Below are 23,673 nucleotides of genomic sequence, written 5' to 3'. Positions count from 1 at the left end.
AGTAGAGTCTGCAAAGTGTTGGCACTGAGATGTGGCGTCAGCGCCATAGTTGAAGCCCCTAACGTTGCGGTCAGCAAGTCGGCTAACATCCGCCATGTGCCGTCTTTCAGTTGCGAGAAGCAGATCATAGAATGGTTGAAACTGTTGCCCTTAACATTGCGCCACGGCGTGTGGTTCGTTTATACCTCGTGTCTTCTCATTAAAGTTTTATCTCGCGAATATGTTATTGCAATCCGCAGCGGGAGCGTTTCTATAAACTTAATTTAAACTTACGTTTTACACCGTGCTTTGTTTCCCTTATGAACATGCTTGTATGCTTCACTCGCTCCGTTCTCAATTGTTTAATTAATTTTTTGCTCTTCGCTGTTTCCGGCTGTTCCTCCATTTCCCCCTACTTCGTTCTTTTATCTCACGAGTATGTTATTGCAATCCTTAACGGGAGCGTTTCAATAAACTGATTGAAAATAGTTTTGCATTTACCTTTTTAGTAAAAGGCGAGCTTTTAAGCCTGAGAAATCACCCCGTAAATGCACACGTTTAATTGGACATGTGTTAATATGTATGGTTACACAGTATTAAAAGACAGTGAACAACGTCAGTTACCTTTGTTCCCGCGTTTGATAAAAGGTGAGCTTTTAAGCCTGAGAAATCACCCCGTAAATGCACACGTTTAATTGCACATGTGTTAATATGTATGCTCACACAGTATTAAAAGACAGTCAAAAATTAACGTAATTTACCTTCGTTCCCGCGTGTGACTCGTGCTGTAAATGTCTTCCTTGTTTTTAGTTCACGTGATTACGTAGGAGGCGTGATGACGCGATACGTGACTCCGCCTCCTCCATTACAGTGTATGGACAAAAAATATGTTCCAGTTATGACCATTACACGTAGAATTTCGAAATGAAACCTGCCTAACTTTTGTAAGTAAGCTGTAAGGAATGAGCCTGCCAAATTTCAGACTTCTACCTACATGGGAAGTTGGAGAATTAGTGATGAGTGAGTCAGTCAGTCAGTCAGTCAGTGAGGGCTTTGCCTTTTATTAGTATAGATGAGTGTCTGTAGTTTTCATTATCAAATCACTAGCTTTCAGTTTTCAAAAAAAAATCCACATTCTTTCTAATAGGTATAGTTTTCATATTAAATAACATAAATGGTTTTATAAATTCTGTGACATGTGTAAATTTCTTTGCACTTTACAAGCACATGTCACATTCAAGGCTACTTAAAATGTCCAGAATTTTCAAAAGTGCATATCCACACCTTTTTTTAAAATGGTTGACTCTGGCATTAAATAAGATCTAGTACTATGCAAGGAAGCAAGATGTTAACAGATCATCCATTGCCGGGCCGTCTTAACGAATGGGCATGCTGGACAGTTGCCCAGTGCCCCCCCTTGCATAGGGGCTCCATGCCAATCTCTGTATGTTCTGACTTGCTGAGTGGTTGTGTAAGTAGGGGCCCCTGTGCACTGCTTTGCCCAGGGGCCTATAATGCTGTTAAGATGGCCCTGATCCATTGTCCATCTCACCTTAGCAGGGAGAATTAACAGTGTCATATTTAACATCCTCCCTTAAGCTGCTGTATCTATTCCAGAGTTTCCCTATATACTGTACATAAAAAATCATATCATTCATATCATTGAGAAATTAGACTCAATGATGACATCGTTCATTTGGATTTCATAACTGTCATGTATTCTTCTTCTTCTTTCTGCTGCTCCAATTAGGGGTTGCCACAGCGGACCATCTTCTTCCGTATCTTCCTGCCCTCTACACCTTGCTCTGATACACCCATCACCTGCATGTCCTCTCCCACCACATCCATAAACCTTCTCTTAGGCCTTCCTCTTTTCCTCTTCCCTGGCAGCTCTATCCTTAGCATCCTTTTCCCAATATACTCAGCATCTCTCCTCTGCACATGTCCAAACTAATGTAATCTCGCCTCTCTGACTTTGTCTCCATGTATTCAAAAGATGTAAATCATAACGTGGCATAGCACTACATAACTTTAATTTTTTTTTACTGAGCACCAGATATAAGCACAGTGAAACCGCAGTGAGAATCAGTCCAAATTCATAAATTCCTGGCAAGCAATGGAAAATCTATTCCTATTGTATTTTCCTTGTATGCCATGCTTTGTGCTGCAGCCAATATTAACTGTTGTCAGTTTATCAGCAATCCAGTCATCCACCAATTACGTCAAATATGGAAACAATCCAGGACACATTTCAAGGTAGAGTAGCTCTTGTCTGTTGCTCCTATACACGACAAACACTTTATGTTACATCTTCTCATACCTACTCTGTGTTTATCTAATGCAAAACACTAAGTATTAAGACACAGAGATATTTATATAGATAATACATTTACATGTTATGAACAGTTATGGTCTAAATATGCCTTTACAGCTGCACGCTTTTTTCCTATATGCAAATTAGATTTTTTTTTTTTTTTAGTAAACCTGCCTAACCTTCCAATCAATTCCAGAGGTTGTACTGGTTAAGCATTGATTAAGACAGATAGCATTTCAAAACTATATAAAAATATTGAAAAGAATTTAACCTTCAAAGATCCTTGGGAATGTTGGAAAATGGACTGTTCAATTGGAATCTTAGAAAATGAATGGAACTCAGCCATGCAAAGAAGACACTCTCTAGTTCAATGTACACCAAGCACTCCATAATTCTCCTAAAAATCTATTATAGATCACATTTATCTCATTTAAAGTTGAATAAGATGTACCAAAAAATCCCAACCTGTGAGCACTGCCGTTTAGCTCCAGCATCACTGTCTCATATATTTTGGGAATTAACTAAATTAACATAATGTTGGACCGAAGTCTTCAGATACTTCTCAGCCTTAATGTCACAATCACTCCTAATCCATTACCGATGATATTTGGTGTACTACCGGATGGGAGCCCATTTTGTACCTGTTTTGCAGGTATTATTTGCTTTGGACTGTTTTTATTTCTTTTATTGTTTATTGTTATCCTACTAATGCATTTTCATTTTTTGGATGTTTTAGATAGTTACAACCATTTTGTGAAAGTTTCTGCATGGTTGCAGCCATGTGGTTTATGGTTACTTGGCTTTTTCCTGGTCACATGGCACAGATGTCACATGACATATTGAGTTATCACTCCACAACTATATGTCGGCTTCTAGCATCTGAGCAGTCTTTTTGTAGTAGTAGTTTTGGGGGACCAAATCAGTGTCGGGATTTTTTAGTTTTGAACAACATTTTGCTTACTGTGATTTTAATTTGTGTTTTGGGTTTAACAGACTATATAGTTTTCTTCTTTTGGCCTTTTGACCGTAGCCAGTTTTCAGACCTCTGGGTACCAACTTATCACAAGGAATACTCACTCTTACAGTGCCTATTGGAGATACCAGTGGTTCACTTATTGAAATTTGTGGGTGGACCACCAAGTAATATTTACCAGTTGGCATTTACGGATTACTGGGGGGGTTAATAAAGATACTGTGGTATCCAGTCTTGAAGCAAATTAAATTAATCTATTGACGACTCTTCATTTTTGTGAAGGGTGGAGCCATCAACCAGAGTGTCTATCATGTTCCTTTGTTTACTTTCATGCAGCACTCCAGTTTTACTCTGCCATTCTTTATTCTGATTGCCTACCAAAATGACCCTAAACATGTGTTACTTGCGTGGCACAATACACCACTTTAATCAATGTGAAAAATCAGAAGCAACCTTGTAAGTAGTCACACTCTACAATTCATTGAGGAGTGAAGGGAATTTAGCAACTGCATTTAATAAAATGACCCCCCCAGAGCAATTGCATTTCCATGGTTTTCACTTCTTTTCAATAACTTAAGTTACAATGTAGAAGAAACATTTGTATTCTGAGCTCTTACTCATTCAAACAAGTTATAAAATGTCTGTATTGCAAAATATTTTAATTAAATTCAAGGACTTAATTAACTGTTTTGACCGTTAAAGCATTTTTAATTTTGCTTACTCATTAAAGAGAGAGAGATCACTTATTTCTGTATTGTAAATTTGTATGACTATGAGACACAATCAGAAATGAGAACAATAATACAATGCAGTTGTAATTTGTAGAGTACAAGATGTGCTTTTGAATGACAATCTATTAAATCAGTAGTTCCCAGCCCCAGTCCTGAAGACCCCCATGGCGACATGTTTTTCTTCCAGCTAGTTCCCCAATCAGTCAGTCATTTTCTCTATAATTGATCTTATTGTTTAACTTTTCTTCTTTTACTGTGCATTTAGAAAACAGCACTAAGGGCAGATTTATTTATAAGAAATTTAGAGATATTACAATTTGCCATAGTTTTTTGTTTCTTTATTTTCCTTGGTCAATTTTCTTATAAGTTCTCCTTTGTCTGTGGAGTTTGCTCTCTTAATTATTTCCTAACTAGACAAAAAGCCTGTTTCGACAACGTGAGATGAAACGGTCACGAGTTTGTGTCAGCAGTGTATGAAGAACAAATGATAAGTAAGAAATAAATAAGAAAGTGATGTAAGTAATGATAATTAACTAAGAGGTTTGGGATATGTATGACTTTATCACAGCGAAAAATACTGTACACTTAAAAAATACATGCAATCTATGACAACATTTTTTGTTTGTATACTGGAGGCCTGTCAGTATGCAACTAAAGTTGTAAAATCTCTCTGTAGACTACACTTTTTGTGAAGACACTCTCACTGTTTGGTAGTAATTTCCCTTGATGTGGCCCATCTTTAACTTGCACCTTCACATCACTCGCCCTTCTGACTCTTGAAAAAGCCACATACAATTGACCATGGCTGAAAACGGGTTCTGCAAGGAATATTCCTACCATGTCAAACGTTTGTCCTTGTGACTTGTTTATAGTCATGGCGAATGCTAGTTTGACAGGGAATGCCCTTTGAATTTGGAAACACATGTAGTCTTTAAGCTTAATTTATTTTGTGTCATGTGCATAAAAATTGCCATATTTTATAATTATGTAGGCCTATGGCAGTAAAAGGGAAAAAATGAGAAATACAAATCAACGAAAAGTAGAAGAAGAAACGAAGAAGTTTTTTTGTAATGATTTTAGTCCGCTTCACTCATTACTGTACAGGCTTGTACTGTTAGTTGATGAATTTTCCAGGCCTATAGTATAATATTGAATGATGAATGTTCCAGTAAAATATGGAATAGTAATAAGTATAAGCACCACAAACCTGATATAGGTGTATCGAATGAATGTGTAATTGAATCAGAATGTGTAATTAGGCCTCAAGCTGTAGTTGAAATCGCCTTTCAGGCCTCTAGAGCAGGGGTGGGCAAATTCATTCCTGGAGGGCCGCAGTGGCTGCGGGTTTTTGTTCCAACCCAGTTGCTTAATTAGAAAACAATCCTTGCCATTAATTACATTTCATGGCTTGTTAGTGCTTTAACTCTGCTATGTCAAGTCATTCTCATATCCTAGATTTTTTTTTCCATTCTAAGGATATCATCCAAATACTTTGAAGTGTAAAACGGATGGGTAATTCTCAATCCTTCACTTTTTTCTCTTCTCTTTCCTTCCAAGTATTTAATTAAACCAAATAGTGCACGATAAATACACACAGGTGTAAAGGGTAACAAGCACAATGGATAACTGCTGGTTTCTTTTGTCATTTGCATCTTATTGCTAATAAGGAGCAATTAAAAACCAAGAATGCAGCTAAGACTTAAATAAGCAATAAAGGTTCATAATCTTAACAAGGGAGATAACTAAAATGAAGCAGAAGTGTTTCTAGAGCAATAAGTGCTTCTTATTAAGCAATTGGGTTGGAACAAAAACCTGCAGCCACTGTGGCCCTCCAGGAATGAATTTGCCCACCCCTGCTCTAGAGCTTTAATCGAAGTCGCCTTTCTCTTTGAATTTTTGCGGCCGTTGGCACCAAGTTGCGAGAATAAGCAGTTTTGAAAGGGCGAGGATGCAAGGGGCATTAAAATCACTCCAGATGGTGTGGTGAACATTCAGTGCTTGGTGCGAATAGGCCAGCAACGTTTTATTTTACTCAGATCTCAGTAGCTGCGCACGACAATGCGTGCCGCGCCACCTGTGGAGATTTGTATGCGGCTTAGAATGTGTACCTCGCTTCGCACACATCAAAATCTGCGGACGACGGTAGTGTAATGATCGTGATGGCTGTGGAGTCGTTCCTGCCGCTGAAAGTACTTAATAATAATATGTTCTTACATATATTATTTTGAGTGTGAGGGTTGGCTGTGATCGGGGGTTAATATCCTACGCCTGGGCGGAAGGATTTGGGATTTCAGAATAATAATCCCAAAATGCGTAGGCTAAATCCGCCGCCTGCCGCAATGTTGGGGTTGGATATCGGTCTTGTAAGGTTTTTCGGGCAGCTGCGCAGAAGGTGACTGTGCATTCGGCTTCGGACGTGAGTGAGTGAGTGAGTGAGTGAGTGAGTGAGTGAGTGAGTGAGTGAGTGAGGAAGCAGGCAAATTATGTATTAAGATATGACAATTAATAACAAGCAGAGTAAACACAGGACTAGTGTTAGAAACTACTGGATTAAATCATGTTGTACAGCAGTGTTTCTCAACCTTTAAGTATTTGCGACCCGAGTTTTCATAACAGTTTTAATCGCGCCCCCTAACATTTTTTTGAAACCCTAATAAAATGTATTCCTATATTTTTTGCTGCCGATATACCGCTACAAGTTTAAAATTTCCCTACAAATAGCAAAATCACGCCACATATGGCAACATTCGCGCCCCATTTTTTGTTACTTTACACCCCTTTAGGGATGCACGCCCCACAGTTTGAGAATCGCTGTTGTACAGAGTACTTGTATGATGCCATTATAAGCTTTGAGTGTTGTGTAAAATTATCAGTATTTAAATATTTAAGTATATGCAATAAAATACAAATTTTGTATGCATTCCCTATTGTTCTAAAAAGATGCTCTTCATATTATTTAATCATTTATTGAAATTTAATTACTTCACTAGGCAGAATGAATTTTTAAATGTATTGTTTGATACTAGCAGAATCTTGTAGGACAGGACATTTATTTTTTGTGTGTTACATATACTTTTCTGAAGAAATTTATGAGTGGATGTGCTGCATAAAAATTCTTTAAATATTGAGTATTATAAGTATGTTTACCTTATGGCTAAGGTATAATAACGAAAGACAACCATAACCATTTTACTTAGTAGAAAGAAAGGGTTCCATCTTCACTAGGTTTAGTAGTTCATTTATTATTTCGATGTATGTGTATGCACACATTTAAGTGACAGTGACTCAAAAATATGACCAAATTCTTACCTTGTAAAGCAAGTTGTAAAGGCCCTCACAATAATATGGGCTATGTAAAATAAAGACTGACTGAATTAAAGAGTCCCATGTGGGACAGTGCTCACCACTATTGCTTAATCGCCTAGTTCAGATCCCTAGCTAGATAGCGTTTTGGTATAATTTTCCCCTTCTAACATGTTTGCATCTACATCCCCTTGATGTGGCAGTTCATCCTGTTGGCAGCTTTATTAGCAAAGTGTAGCTGAGTGTGAGGGTGTGCATAGGGGTATCTTATGGTGGAGTGCTATCCCATCCAGAGATGACACCTGGGATAGCCCCTGGCTCATCACAACGCTGTAATGAAGAAGGTGGGCTATAAGATTGGATAGATAATGGAGAACTGGAAGGCAAGCAGATACCAATGCCATGTAAAATGTGCAGTAGTCAGAATGAGCAGTGGTTTCTATAGATAAGCTGTTTGAAGCTCTCAGTTTACAGGTTACACTCCTTTATTTGTCCTGAATTCTAAACCACCATGGTTGTCATATTGTATTTAGCATTTGTCACATGGATCATGTTATGTGACAGAGAACAAAACAGATTATATATTATTGCTACATTTTTAAATGTCCAAATTACTTTATCAGTATTTTCTCTAATAACTTCAACTTAGGCAAAAACATCACTAGCATTTACCATGTTAATTTTATTTTCCAAGACCCACTGGTCTGAGGGAATGTTACTTAAGCTCACTAAACAAGGTGATTTTTTTTTCTTCTGCAGCTTGGCTTGCATCTAGAAACAGGGACTGGAATATTCAGGATGCTTTTCTGGAGAATAAGGAGCCTTTTTTACATCCACAATGCTTAAAGGAATGACATAGTTTTAGGAAATTGGGTCAGTCTCATTGCAGCAGTGCACTGTGGACTATGAAAGCTGTGCAGCCACTTTCTGGCTATAAATACACATTGCTTTAAATTCCCTTGCCGCTGTAGCAATGATGTGCTTTTTCTTTTTTTAACACATTTGTCTGGCTGTAAAATGAAATGAAGCTGGAGATGTAGTAATCTGCATTTACTTTCCTTCTTATAGTATTGTGCCAACCTCAGAATATCGTCTCTCAGTAGAATTTCTGCATTAATGGTCAGTGGACACAGCAAGATAATTAATTAAGCTTCCCACAGTAATTTAACTTATTCTTAAAATATTTACTGAGTAATAACCCTAATGTTTATCTTCGTAAACAATTTTTTCAATTTTCTATTTTCTGCTCAATGTAACTACTTACCTAGAAAAATACTGTGGTGGTATGTGAACTTGTTCTTGTGCTGGGTGCTGTGAGCCTGTTCTGGCTGAAGGGATTTAGCGCAGTCCTCCTAAATGGTGGCTGCACATCACATTACAGCATAATGTGTTGTGAACGATGCATTCCAAAAATTAATTTCCTTTTTTTTTCTTAATTTTTATTTTAATTGGCCCTGCATTGTTCTCGATACCGTTGGGTTTGTGTGTGCATGTGCAACCTGAATTTTCCAGTTTAGTGATGTGGCTTGAAGGTCATCATCCATATTAAAATGATGACTGCCTCTTGCTATTTTTTCTTAATTGCATGTTTGCACTTCTGGTTTTAAGCTTTTCCCAGTTTCCCACAACACATTATGCTGTATCTTGATTTGCACCCACTATGTAGGAGGACTGGGCTAAACTGAAAAAGCCGCTGAGGGAGATTTACGTGTGCTTCTTCTGCTGCATGGGAAAGAAGCCAGCAGTACGATGTTTCTGTTTTAAAGAACCACAGAAGCCTGGTCTGGCAAGAACCTCCAACAGTAACCATGATAATTAACACTGCTATTAAATATCCTGAGTATGTGGGGTCTTCATGTTCTTTCCATGTTGTCATGGCTTGACATTTTTCATCAAAAAAGGTTTTGCTGTTTCAGTTTGGTCAGTTCACAGCCAATAGTCTTTCCTGAGCAGCTGGTGGCTGCGATGCATTCACCTTTTTTAGCTTTTAAATTTGTATGTCTGTATTATGTCAGATGATGATGATGAAGACGTCAGAGGGTAATACAGTGATCTGATGCTAATCAACACTGACTAGGTAACAGGATCTTATTGTTTTGATTGCTAAATTTGATGTGAAAGATGCGTGAACATGTGTGTTTCACTAGTCATTTACAAAAGAGGGACAGATTGGATTAGTTAGGTAAATTCATAAAAATATTAAAGAGGTCTGCACCCATAAAAGAAAATTCTGGTATTGCCCCACTTGAATTTTCATGGCAAAAGTGCCACTGCTTTCTGTTTTCTATTGCAATATAAAAGCTACCATTCTTATTGTTACATACAGTATCCTGGCATATACAAATCAATTCTTAATTGGGACCATACTGTTTTTACTTCATACCTCACCTTTAAAATCATAATGTAATTAAAGTGTGGCGCTCTCAAAAAAAAAAAAAAAAAAAAAAAAAAGTGGCCACAATAGTTTTTTTTTATTAATGTAATAAATCACCGATAGTGATGCAATTTGGGAAACAATGGGTTCCTGTTATAGAGTAGACCATGAAAACGAACTGTGGAATGCAGCAGTAATCAATAGGAATGTGTTTCACACTGAAATTGTTCCGTCTGGGTTGCAGTGAAGCAGCGAACTTCTGCCAGCCCCTTAGACGCAACTTGGACAGCAAACTGAAAGTGGTGTGCTCTCCTGTTCCACAGATAGAAGACTTCAGGGCCAAAGACCCGGATTAAATCACCATTGAAGGATTTCAGTTCCAGACCTGGTTAATGTAGCTCATCCTCTGGTGGAGGCGAAGTTCACATATTTTTCGGGATTTGCTACTTTTGTCATTTTTGTTGCTGTGGCCCACTTGTGGGGCCCGTAACAAAAGCAATCGGTAATCAATAATAGTGCTAAAAATGAGCTTAATCAGTTGTTGGCTTTTTTTCCTATAGCTTCAAAAGTCTTCTTTTATTTCACAGCACATAAAAATCGTAAATCACTATCAAATTCTACATTCCACTGCACTCCAGTAAAATGTTGCTGAGACATGCATGCATACAAGTGCACTCTGTTTCCTCAGAATGATACTTGATTAGCCTGGCATACCATTTGGTGACAGGTCAAAGGATGACTGTATCCCAGCTATCACTTATAATGGTGCGTAGGTTGATCAGTATAGCATGCAGCAGGGTGTTAGTCCTCTTTATTTGTTCTAATCCACTAACTGACTGCTTGTCTCAGCCTAAAATAAGAAAATGGTCCAGTGAAGCCAAGTCAAGTTCTATTCCTCATACTGAGACCAATTAAAATGAGATGATTGTTGAGACCTCTGCATATTTTGTAATAAAGATAATTGTCTTCAAGTTCAAGTTTATTGTTATCTGTACATAGTACAATAAATTTCATACTTGCATATCTCCTTGAAGCAGTAAAAATATTAGGTAACACTTTAGGTGCTGCAAAAATGCATCTATTACTCATTTACTCATATGTGACTAGACTTCAGCAAAGTCTTCTTTTAGTCTTAATTAGGTTATAAGGCAGTAAAGAAGTTAATCATATCTGTGTGGTACAGCATTTGATATACTGGTAGAATTACTTATGAATATGAAGAATTCACAAGTCTTATGCAGAAGCATGCAATATAAAGCCCACCTCTGACTGCTCGACAAAGAAGTTATTTTAGTAGGTTACATGGCACAGATGAATAACCCCTTTACTGATTCTTTGACACTTTGGCAATGGAACCAGGAAGTTCAGCTACAACTTAATAAATATAATTTGAGTAGAGGCAGAGGTGAGAGCATTGCAATAATAGTAACGGTGAGAGGCACACACATGAAATTCCTGAAGCAATCCCACATACTGACTTCTAAAGGAGGATTCCTGCCGTTGAAGGGAAAAGTTTATTAAAGGTGTGTGAGTTGTGGCTGTTGAAGCTGGAACATAGAAAGATAATGCTTTATTTGATCGAATAAAGCAAAGCTGGAGAGAACAGAGATGATTAGAATGATCAGGTGGACGTGTCTATTGGCATTCACATAGAGTGAAAGGAAGATGAGTGCTGGGCTAACAGAAAGACCTGGTATAGAGGAGTTAGGAGAAACATTCTAAGGTGGTTTGGGAATGAGAGGCAAATCCATAGGATGATTGTGTGAAAGGATGTATCAGAGTGGAGGTTAAAGAAGATATGGTTGGAGGTGGTGTTACATGACAAGTGTAGAAGTAACATTGGGCGCGGGGGCATCTGACTAACCTGGGCCATTACACTAATTAGATAGATAGATAGATAGATAGATAGATAGATAGATAGATAGATAGATAGATAGATAGATAGATAGATAGATAGATAGATAGATAGATAGATAGATAGATAGATAGATAGATAGATAGATACTTTATTAATCCCAATGGGAAATTCACATTCTTCAGCAGCAGCATACTGATACAATAAATAATATTAAATTAAAGAATGATAATAATACAGGTGAAAAAAACAGATTAATTAATGATGATGATCATATTATAAATAGCATAACCTGCATGTTCGTTCCAAGTTCTTCTGATTTATTTTATGACTGACTTTATAGACTACTATTCTATACTTGGCTTGCTCAATTAGTTATTAATAAATTCACCTTTTGTAATTTATTTTGCTGTAAACCACTTTACGATAATGCTCACCAACAATGGTGTTTTGTAAAATAAATGTTGATTAATGGATTAACTGGCAAATAAGGGGCTACGGAATTTTCTGTTTTTGTTAGTTTATCAGCATTAGGTACGTTGTTCCCATTAAGACATTTCTTCCAAACAGTAAAATAAGGTATTGTCAAGTGGTAGAAGAAAGCCTGTTTTTGTAACCACTGTGATGATGATAGTATATTTTGCTGTTAGAGTACTGATGCATTTTCTTGAACATTTTTAGATAAGGCTAAAAAAGGGCATGCATAAGCCACAAGTTGTGCTAAGGGGCAGTCGTTTGGACTCCCAACGACAGGTCTTCACCAAAAGGACACAAACTGGATCGATCGTCTTGCAAGGAAGTTAATATGCTGCTGCTTCACAGCTCCCTGCGGAGTGGCCATACAAAAACAGCACTCAGGCTGAACCTGGGAGTCAACTGCTACAGGCAGGATGTAAAGGTAGATGAGACAGAGCTACGGGGGCCTGTGAGTGGGTGTGACAAAGACCCCTGGGAAGGGGAAAACAGACAGCTGTAAGCAAGATGTGTCTGCTTTTCTGCAAGGGCTGGCCACCTGAGAACAGAGAAGGAAGGCTGAATCAGCTATAATGATCTACTGATGCTGCTAACATTTAAGTGCTGCTGGAAGTCAGGTTGTATCATGTGATTTGTTACACGTAGTTGCTTCTGCTTTGGCATGTTAATGGATAAATACACTGAGAACACCTGCTCTTCTGTCTTGCATATTGCTCTAGCCATTGGGCAAGAAGGGTCTGCAGGTAGACGTCCTGTAAGACGTGTAGGGCCACTTGGTTTGGGTGAAAGCCTGTAGTACCAGAAGTCAGTTGTACTACTGCTGTGGGATCAAGTGATACCCTACAACAGAGAGGAAAACAAGTAGCAGGAAGACATGGATCACAGTAGCAGCTTTAGGACCGACTGATGCCGAGTCATCAACAACAACAACATTTATTTATATAGCATGTTTTCATACGAATGATGTAGCTCAAAGTGCTTTACAAGATGGAGAAAGAAGAAAAATATAAAAATTAGGCAATACTAATTAACAAAGAATAAAGTAAGGTCCGATGGCCAGGGAGGACAGAAAAAAACAACAAAAAAAAAAAACTCCAGAGGGATGGACAAAAAAAACAAACAAAATCTGCAGGGGTTCCAAGGCCATGAAACTGCCCAGTTCCCATAGGCATTCTACCTAACATAAATGATCTCAATCAGTCCTTATGGTTTCAGGCTTCGAATGGAAGAATTAGATGATGAGAATTAGACCTGGGAGGCACGCTAACATGTGCGAATGGGCTGTGACTCTACAAGTTATACTCCAGAGGAACAGGGCAGAGCAATGATAATGTACAGTAGCCATTAAGTGGCATAGAGATGGCACATCCATAAAATAGAACCTTGGGGGGAAGAGCATGGCACACCATTCACAGCAAAACAATCACATTTTAATGGTTAATTTGTCCACTTTGGGAAGTGACCCCGTGACTTTACCCCTTCACCAGCTCCCCCCATGGTATGAAAAAAGCAAGCGAGTATAACATTGGATGCTCCTTTATACCGTGAAGTGCATATTGCTATTAACTGAACGTCCCGTGGCATCACTATGCTTTTTGTGGATGGCTTACACAAACCAGACATGTCATCATGAGTCACCAAAACTGAGAAAGACATCTGCTGATTATTGTATGTTATATTTCTTTAGCTTTCTGATCACCTTATTTCACACAAGGGTCACAAGTAAATGATATATGATTTTTTAAAGAAACTCAGATAATAAATTATGTCCTTATAGACCAGTCCTCAGTTGCCCATCTAAAGTGAAAATTGTTTTCGTGACCTTAACGTCATTTTTTTATGAGCTATATCAGAGAGCGCAATGCATTTCTCTCTTTATGACTCTCGTATGGTTACAATGCTGTCATGAACCTTTGCACATAAAAAGTGCCACCCTCTTTTACAATAGGGATTTGCAATATAACAAAATAGCAAAATGAGGTTTGGTCAAGTGGTCATTCAAGCTACATTTGTTTAAATGCTAATCTAGGATATAAAACCAAGTGCACATGTACTCAGGGGAAAAAGATATCTATTTACTGATATTAAATATAAATAAAAATATTAAAGTATTTTTGTAGGCCACTTTTTAATAAACATTAATCTTTTAGATCAGGGAAAACAGATGACAGTGTAGACTAGGATTGTAATGTAAAAAAACAGACAGCTCCTTAGATAGTGTGATTCTTGCTTCTGCTGGGTGTACAGTTTATTACTTTTACTCGTTTTACACTAGTCTATTTATACACATGTCATCAAGGCTGTCAGTGAATAAGGTAATGGAAAGCGGTCTCTAGGTAACAAGTTAGGATTACAGTTATGATTTGATCTTTGGTAAATTTCCTGGGTAAGTGGACAAAGCAACTTGGTTTTTGTTCGAGAAAAAACATAAAAATATTTTTTTTTTCAAGAAAGTGTAGATCAATTGCAAAGACTGTTGTGATAATCGCACTGTAACATATTAGCATCATGCCAGATGTAAGAAATATTACAGCTTAATATATCTGATCGGGTGTCGTAGTAGTGACGTTTGTCACACTTCAGTTTTAACATGTCCAACATTAGCTCTTAAAATTATCACCCCCAATTTTTCAGTATGTCATGAAAATTCAGTGCTGTTAGCCGCTTGTCCCCCTTCCCTGCTGCATACTAACTATACATTATATAACTAGACAGTCAACTCTCAATCAAATTATTTATAGATTAACTTTGGTAAAAGTAATAAGAAGAGTAGTAAGTAGAAGATGGCTGATGGGGTTCTTTGCCTTATGTGCAGCTAAGCAGATGAAGTAAAGGATTGAGTATCACAGTTACTTCTCATAAACAGAGGATATAAAGGGAGTGCAGCCCCTTGTTGTAGAGTGGTAGTCAGCCAAATAAGCTCAGCAAGTAATTTGAACAGGGTGGCTAAAAGGTTCATTATTATTCCAACTTCTGCATGAGGAAATTGTCAGTAATTTTCCTGTTTGATGCATTCAGGATTGCAGATGCATCTTAAAATAATAAAGACTTTCCCCTTAGTACACCATACTTCGTAAACCTGCTGTCTCTTGTCCTTAACCTTTCTTCCCTGTCTTTTTGACTCATCTTCTCTATGTCTTCTAGTGTTCCTTTTTGTTTCCAGGTTCATAATAAGCTACAATAGTTCATACCCAAGTAGTAAAGCAAACTAAATTTGTAAATAAAAGCTTCCTTAAGTTAACCTAGAAATGATCACTTTTCCACCCTTTTAATTCAATTTTAGTTTTGCTGAACTACTTCATGGTAGCAAGAGTTGACTTCATATTGACAAGTTGCTAGCGAAAGACAAAAGGTAAGTACTCATGGGCTGTAATACAGGAGGTCCTACCTGAAGTAAATTATATCCTGTGCGCTGGATCAAAGTTCGAAGGGCTGCTTCTTTCTGAGTGCCTGTCAGTCCATCCCCAGATTTTTGATTTGATTCCATTGTGAGTGATTATCAGGAAAAAATCAGCTTAATTACGGGTGCTCACTGCAATTAAAACCAAAGTTCAAAAACATTTAAATAACAAAACAACACAACATCAATCGTGTCTATTTTGTTTTATATTTCGCACATTTCCCAAGACACCTCTTCTAGATTATAACTTTTTTTTAAAAGGTTATGTAAGTTAAATACTTAATGGAGACTGACACTGATTTCTGATTCAAAAGTGGTATATTCTTAAGGTTAAGTGAGAAAATAAAAATGTCTTTCTCATTCCCACAGGGTTCTTATTTTGGGAATCTCTTAACCCATTTAGAGACTAAGACTTGGAGACATTATAACCACTACCCTCAAAAATACAAAGCCATTACATAATCTATACTGTCATATACATCATTCATTCATTATGTGAAGCTGCTTATTCTGATTTAGTTGCATTGGTTTTTTGCAGTGAAATTTATCTTGGCAACATGAACAATTTCAGACCTGGTGAGAAGTACTCCTTTCGCTGTGATTTTTGTTCACAACAACTCAGTCTGCAATGTTACAGATAATCTCTATAATACATTCCTTTTAAAAAAAATTATTAATGAGATTAAAGTTCTGAATTGCTCCTATGAGTTAGAAGTTTATGAATATGAATCATACAGTTGCAGATAAGCACAACAGTTTGTTTTTCCACTTCTCATTGCCACTTATAAAATAGTTTTTACTCATCTAGCCAGTCATTTCTTACTATGTCTTTCCAATTTAGGTTTATGTGTGTCAAAAATTAATCTGTGTGCACAATGTGCCAACCATTCCATGAAAAGACATTCTAAAATCCATACCCTCACAACATGCCAATCAGGAGAACACATAATTGTAGCCCAGTTACAGGTAAATCTGGAAAGCAATCTACCCTCCATACCACTGTGTTATCCATTGCTCAATCAGTCCATAGGAAATTAACCTATCAGCATATTCTTTGCATTTAATTCACAATTTGGGAAACAAAGCATTTAATTTTATAAATTACATTAAAATTTAAATAACGTCATAATGTAATGCTCTAGATCCACAAAATATGAACATGAGGCTTTAAATTTAATACACTACTGCCAGGGTTCTTAATAGACTTAACAAACAAATCACAACTGAACTGGCTTGAATACACTGGCTTCCTGTATGATATAGTATTATCTTCAAAACTTTGCTACTGACTTATCTTTAACGCCACATATTTACATTTGATAGACAGATATCCCCTGATAATCCTTATTGTTCCGTGCCATGTACTTCTTAGTTAATACTTAATTAGCCCCCTTTACCTTCTTGAACTTTCTTCCTGAGTCTGGACTGGTTTTGTTTCTACTGTATTGTCATTTCACATTTCATTTCACATCATCTATCATTAATCCATTTTGTAAATTAAATAGATTATACTAGGTTTGTTTCATTCTGATTTATTATGTACTGAATGATTTTGTATTTCATGTTGTTTCTTTGAAGTAAACTCTTTGTAAAGTGCTCATTTTGTTATACTTGGTGAAGAGACCTGTGTAAAATAAATGTTGATAGATTGACAGATCTCTATAAAAAATTGGGACATTTCTCCTCTCATTTCAGCTCCTCTCCTCAGCTCAGACTGGGTTGTGGTGGCAGCAGGCCTAGAAGGTCAACCCAGACTTCCCTGTACCCTATCTACAGATTCCAGCTCTTCCAGGGGAATTCCCAGGTGTTCCAAAGCCAAATGAGATATATAATTTCTCCAGTGTGTCCTGAGTCTGCTGCAGGGATTCTGCTCAGTTTGACGTGTCTGGAGCAATTCGAGTGAGAGTCGTTCAGCGGGACATCCTTACAAGATGCCCAAAGCACTTCAACTGGCTCCTCTTCATCCAGAGGTGCAATGCCTCTGTTCTGAGACTCTTGCAGATTTCTCACCCTTTATCAGCTCAGCAGCCCTGCAAAGAAACCTCATTTTCACTGCTTGTACTTGTAATCTGATTCTTTCGGTCATTACCCACAGCTCATGACCACAGGTGAGGACAGGGATGTAAATCTACTGTTAAACAGAGAGTTTTGTCTTTAGGTTCAGCTCTGGCTTTACAATCACTCCCCTCCCGAGATACTTGAACTAAGACCAGTTGTGCCAGCTTCACCTGGAGAGAGCAATACACTCTTTTTCAAGAGAGAACCATATCGTCAAACTTGGAGTTGCTGATCCTCTTCCCAGCCAGTGCGCACTGAGCAGCGAATTGCTGGAGGGCATGACGAAGGTCACAATAGTATGAGGCAAAGAGAACAACATCATGTGCATAAAGCATCAATGTTACCCCTAGTCTCCTCAACTGGACGATCTGATATCCTCAGCTGTGCCTTGATATCCTGTCCATGAAAACCACAAATGGGAGTAGTGACAAAACACAGCCTTGACAAATTCCAACACCCACAGTGAATGAATATGAATTAAAGTCAACTCTTCTGACATGGCTCTCACTGCATTCATATAGGGAATGAATAGCATACAAGAGCAGCCTTTATATAACACATGCCAAGGAACATGATCATATGCTTTTTCCAAAAATACAAAACACATATAGACTGGGTTATCCTATACACACACCCTTCAGCAACTGCACAAGGGTGAAGAGCTAGTAAATTGTTCCACGGCCATGATGGGAATCCACTTTGTTTGTCCTGTATTTTAGGTCAGCCATGAAATGGAGTCTCCCTTTGGAAACTAAAGCTCAAGCATGGAATGAGCTTGGAGAGACCATGGAGAAAGGCTCTCAGATGGCCTTAAGGCTGTTCTGGCACATAGTTCAACGCCTCAGAAGGGGAAGCTGTGACCTCATCCAGACTGTATTAAGCAGGGATGGAGAGTTGCTGACGTGTTTTGGGGAAATTGTTGAACAGTAGAAGGAACATGTTGATTAACTGCTTGCTGTTGTTAAAGTCACTATGGTGGTCTAAGGACTACATGGTGGCAAGGCTGCTGGGGTGGATGACTTCCAGCTGGAGATGTTGGAAGCACTGGACATTTTTTGGATGAAATGATTAAAATGTCTTTTCAATGCCAAACAGAAGGGTGGTAAAGTATCCTTGGATGGGCAGACTGGTGTGTAGTCCACATATTTAAGAAATTGTGAAATTTTTCAGTACTACTAATTATATTAACATTATATCAAAAATACAGTACATTTGTAAAATATGAGCTACAGATTCCTGGCAATTACCTGAACTTTCCGAAAACTGTATGTACTTTGCATAATGGGAAGAATAAATTTAATAGTTCCTTTAGTGCTGCCTGCTGGAATCATAGTATATTTGCAAAATAAACCATTTGATTCTATCTATGTGATGTTTCTACAAGCCTTAGTAAACAAAAGCAAAAATGTTAAATCAGATTGTGTCAATAGGGCTCAAACTGAATACATGTCATGCTGCAATGTAATCAAAAAATATTATGTTGAGTTTTCACAAGACACGGAGGCATGAGTGACATTTTATTATGACATTTTATTAATGGAACCTCTCACACATTTCTCTGGCTGTAAATAAAAAGACTAGTGTAACTTTTATTGGTGTTTTTATGTTGTGGGATTCATCCTTTACCATTTTATTTTTAACTGTTTCAATTTAGTAAAGCTAGCTGTGCGCATTAATACACACACTTTTGTTTTTTTCCTTTATCATCTTCACTAAACTGAGTTACCATTGTTGTTCACTGTGGCTTTCATTACTTGCATACTGTTATGTGATTCACTTTGACATCTTGACTAGGTAGGTCGTGTAATTATCAATATTTTCATAAACTTCTTTTTCAGTCGGTTAGGATTGAGATTACATACATGTAGAAAGAAACAGGTCTATGAAAACATCTGAACTCCATTATAATGCATTCATTGTCTGTGTGCTGCAATATGAATACAATATAAGAACACAAGACAAAAATATAATGCAACTGTCCCATTTTCTCTCTCAATGTGTCTTATTACTTTGAGTTCGTAAAGGGGTTACAGTTGCAATGTGTAAATGGATTAATGGTGGCAGGGTGGTCTATGGATCTGGTTTATGTTTTATACCATGAACCTGACAACGCATTGTCTATGCATTGTGGTGGATGCCCCTTCTGTATATGTTCTGGGGAAGCAGGCATGGTCTGCACAGTACCTCCCCCGGACCACTTGGTGGTGCCTCAGATACCCGCAGGGCTCCATGGGAGATGGAGTTCTCCACGGCCCTGTTGGGATCTGGGGTGGCCACCAGGGGGCACTGCAAGGGTTCCTCGGCCCGTCTGGGCCGTAGTTCAGCCACACCCGGAGGTGCAATCGGTGGCAGGTGGTCAAGCACCCAAAGCACTTCTGGGTGATCTATAAAAGGAGCCAGCAGACACCACTCCGGGAGCCTGAATCGGGACGAGGAGGAAAATGCTTGCCACGAGGAGGAGTGGTGGTGAAGAGAAGGGTGTTTTGTGTTGTGCTTTTGGACTGTGTACTGCCTGTGGGACACGGGGAAGATGTGCCCCACAGGTGAAGACAAATAAAAGTTTATTTGCTTTTATACGTGCTTCCGGTGTCAATCTATGTCGGGTCGGCGGCTATATAGCGCTTTTGTTACAGCATTGACATAGTAGATAGCTCATCTGTAGTGATTACTTAAAGAAATCGTCATTCTTTAATATTGTGTCCTTCTATCATAAACTCTATTTATATATTGTTCAATTGTTTACAAACACATGCAAGTCAAACATATTTGGCTAGTGCATCATTGTGTGTTACTGTGCAAAACATTTGGCATGATGGCTTACATCCTGCAAAGTCAGTTAAAACACCAGCACTGTTTCCTTTTATTAGTTAACGTTACTGTACATTGTAGGAACAGAGGCACAGTGACAGAACAGGCAAGGCAGGCAATTGCCTGGGACCCCAAACTGGGAGGGGGCCCCTCGAGGGTGTCTGTTTTCATAGGTACTGTCACGCATGGGCGTTGGAGGACTCCTCTATGGGCCAGGGAAAAGTAAACAATAGCCCGCCGAGATGAGAGGGGGGGCTACCGCTGACATTGTCCTGTTCTTCCTCTTCCCCCACAGCTCCGAGAAGCCACCCGGCAACAGCACTTAACGCCGCCCCTTCCGGAAGTACCGGTATAAAGGAAGCACCGACAAAGTGAAGGGCGGCTTCTGCCAGGATACCAGAACGAGCTGCACACCAGAGCCCGTGACGTTTTGAGAGCTCTATTATTTGGAAAGAAGTCCCTGAACGCGAGAGCGCTGAAGCTCTAATTTTTGTTACTTGCTGATTTTGTTTGTTCGTCTCACGACGATTAAACGGGATGACCCGGTTGGTGTCCCAACGTTCCTACTGTTTACAGCCTGTCCTTCCACCGCCTGACCACAGTACTCATTGCAACAACAAATCTACAGCTAGCATTGAAACAATACAACAACACAGTCAGAAACATCCAAAAGGATGGCCCAAATCCCTGTTAAATGGAATCAAAGCCAATTTCATGAATCACAAAGAGCATTAACATGTCTGCACTTCTGGAGAAAAAGTCCAGAGAAGAGCGACTAGGCTGATTCCAGGGATATAAGGGATGAATTATAAGGAGAGACCAAAAGAGCTGGGCCTTTTCAGTTTAAGCAAAAGAATATTAAGATGAGACATGATTGAAGTGTTTAAAATTATGAAGGGAGTTAGAAGAGTGCATCGAGACTGTTACTTTAAAATGGTTTAATGAAGAACTGTTATTTTAAAATTAGTACAACAAGAACACAGGGGCACAGTTGGAAACTTGTTAAGGGTAAATTTCATACAAACATTAGGAAGCTTTTCTTTACACAGAGAACCATAGACACTTGAAATAAGCTACCAAGTTGTGTGGTTGACAGTAAGACTTTAGGGACTTTCAAAACTAGACTTGATGTTATTTTGGAGGAATAGAGTGGATAGGACTGGCAAGCTTTGTCGGGCTCATCTAGATTGTTCTAATGGAAGCAAAAATTGGATTGCCTTAGTTTGTTTAGACAATTTGACTATTTCTTATTCAGTGTCAGTCTCTCCAGACCCCACCACAGTCAGTGTGTGGCTAAAATCAGCAGCACCAATTCTGCTACAGGGTGAGTGGGTAGCTTTGAGATAGCGTTCTAAGAAGTCAAGATGTCATCCCTAGATAGTCCTGACTGATCCTACCACTGCCTCTGGTGAGAGAGGGTTCCATCTTTAAAGGTGTTTAACTCTTACTCGAAATCTGCTATGTGCCAGGAGAGGCTTTCAGCTTGAGCTCTAACTTCAAAAGCACGCAGTGTTCAAAGATCTATAGACTTGATGGCTGAATTTGCTGTGGTCAAAGCCTGCAAACAATGACTTCAAAGGTACAGTAATACCTTTACAAGCCAAAATTTCTGTTATGTGCAGTTTTTTTTTTATTTTTCAAATGTTCAATTTGTGTTTATTTTTATTACCATGTGCACCTTACATGTATTTGTATTTTATTTACTTTTTCATTTATTTAGATTTTTAAAGTTTACTTTATTCTGTTATTGTTTTCTATTTTCTACACAAACGTATTTATTTAGAGGTTTTCTTTAAATCTGTTTTTAACAAAATTAAAATAAAGGATTTGTGTTTATTAAACACTTCCTATTGATTTTACTAACTTAAAATTTACACTAAAATAAATTTTACCATGTTGAGCCTCGGTGGTGGAAGTGCATTGGAGAACCCCAAGGAGTTTCTTGACTGGGGCCCCCAGAGTTCCTAGAATCGCTTCAGTGTAAGAATTCTAGAAGATCAGCAAACATTTGAGATGGATAATTAACCTTATGGCTAGTCGTCACTGGCATGATGTCTTAGTTTGTGTGCTTCATTTGGGAGGCTGGTAGTTCTCAGATTTTAGTTATAATCTTTGCTGGTATAGAAACTCTGTGAGCACTTTATGTATAGACGTTTGCTATGAAATGTGCTGCATTAAACAGTCACTTTTACCACACATTAGTTAAATCTGGTTATTTACTTTTAAGTGTCTTATTCAGATTGAGCAAGGACCAAGGTAAATGACAACATGATTTAAAATTTAGTTAGCTGATTCATGAAGTGCTACCTACTCAAATGATTTGTGAGGGACACAAACGCTGGGCTTTATTTTCTGACCGTCTCCCTTGGTAAAGCAATTTGACATAATGGCATAATTTGTTGTCGACTTTCTGTATAGATTGAAATTGGGCAAAACTGTACAGAAATAGCTCTGCGCTACAGAAGAAGCTGACACTTCAAAAGTTCAGGTTGCTTTTAACCCTGAAGCCTGAAGAATGTGACCTTTATTTGCAGTGCAGATGTGTAATTTTTGTGCGAGTCTCTTGAAGTAGCTCTCACTCTGTGTTCATCATAATAAAAGTGTAATTTCAGTTTAGTATGAACTCAGTAGAAAGCTCCATTAAAAAGCCGAAATGGGTTATTTTAAATTTAAATTATAATGTCAGTTCCTGTGCTATTTTTTAATTTTTTTTGCTCAGAGTCACGGAAAGCAAAGCCCATCTGGGGCTTAGAAGCCAGTACATCACAGAACACAATTAAGATCGGCCTCCCTCAGTCCCTTTAAAGTTGATCTAAACCTACTGGGGAACTGGACTGGTTCTAACTGTGACACTGTGAGAATGCATTGCAACCAGCTATGCCACGATTGGTTAAAAAATCAGTTGAACATTTTTAGCTGTTTATATTGAAATAAGAGGTGTCTATTTGGTATTTCTGGAGGGGGAGTTTGGGTAAAACCTCCTTTAATATAAGCAGACTTCACTAGTGTTAAAAAGGCCCTTTCACACTCATTGAGAGATGATTAGTTACTTTGTTTCAATCTCCAGTTAGTTTGGTTGAATTTCACAGAACAAATTTTCAAGTGAAGCAGAAGGAACAATAACCTTCCTTGGGATGTGTTACTCACTTTATTCATTTATCGTGATAGTCTGGTTATGTGGAGCTCTGTGAGCAGATTGTCTTTTATCTGATACCTAGAACAGAACATGAAAACGTGTTACTTTGCAAGCTACAGAAAGGACACATCTTCAAGTAGGTGATTCTATAGTAAACTCTGCTGAGGGCATATAGTGATGTGTCTCAATTTCATTTACACAATAGGCGTATTGGGTGAATTTAATATCATTCCGTGATGTTGTGTATTTATGTTACCTGAACATCACC

General features: G+C 38.2%; 1 protein-coding gene across 2 annotated transcripts in view; it reads right to left on the bottom strand.

Annotated features, from left to right (window-relative positions):
• The window catches only part of a1cf (apobec1 complementation factor), a 108,209-nt gene that overhangs the window by 60,803 nt on the left and 23,733 nt on the right, over positions 1-23,673 (bottom strand). For both annotated transcript variants that reach the window (XM_028795418.2, XM_028795419.2), the window contains exon 2: positions 15,392-15,535. In XM_028795418.2, the coding sequence (XP_028651251.2) occupies positions 15,392-15,490 (99 nt within the window). In that variant the 5' untranslated portion in view covers positions 15,491-15,535. The remainder of the gene's footprint in view (positions 1-15,391; positions 15,536-23,673) is intronic.

This window comes from Erpetoichthys calabaricus, chromosome 2, assembly GCF_900747795.2.
Source record: "Erpetoichthys calabaricus chromosome 2, fErpCal1.3, whole genome shotgun sequence".
Taxonomy (NCBI): Eukaryota; Metazoa; Chordata; class Cladistia; order Polypteriformes; family Polypteridae; genus Erpetoichthys; species Erpetoichthys calabaricus.
This window is presented reverse-complemented; position numbering and strand designations above follow the sequence as displayed.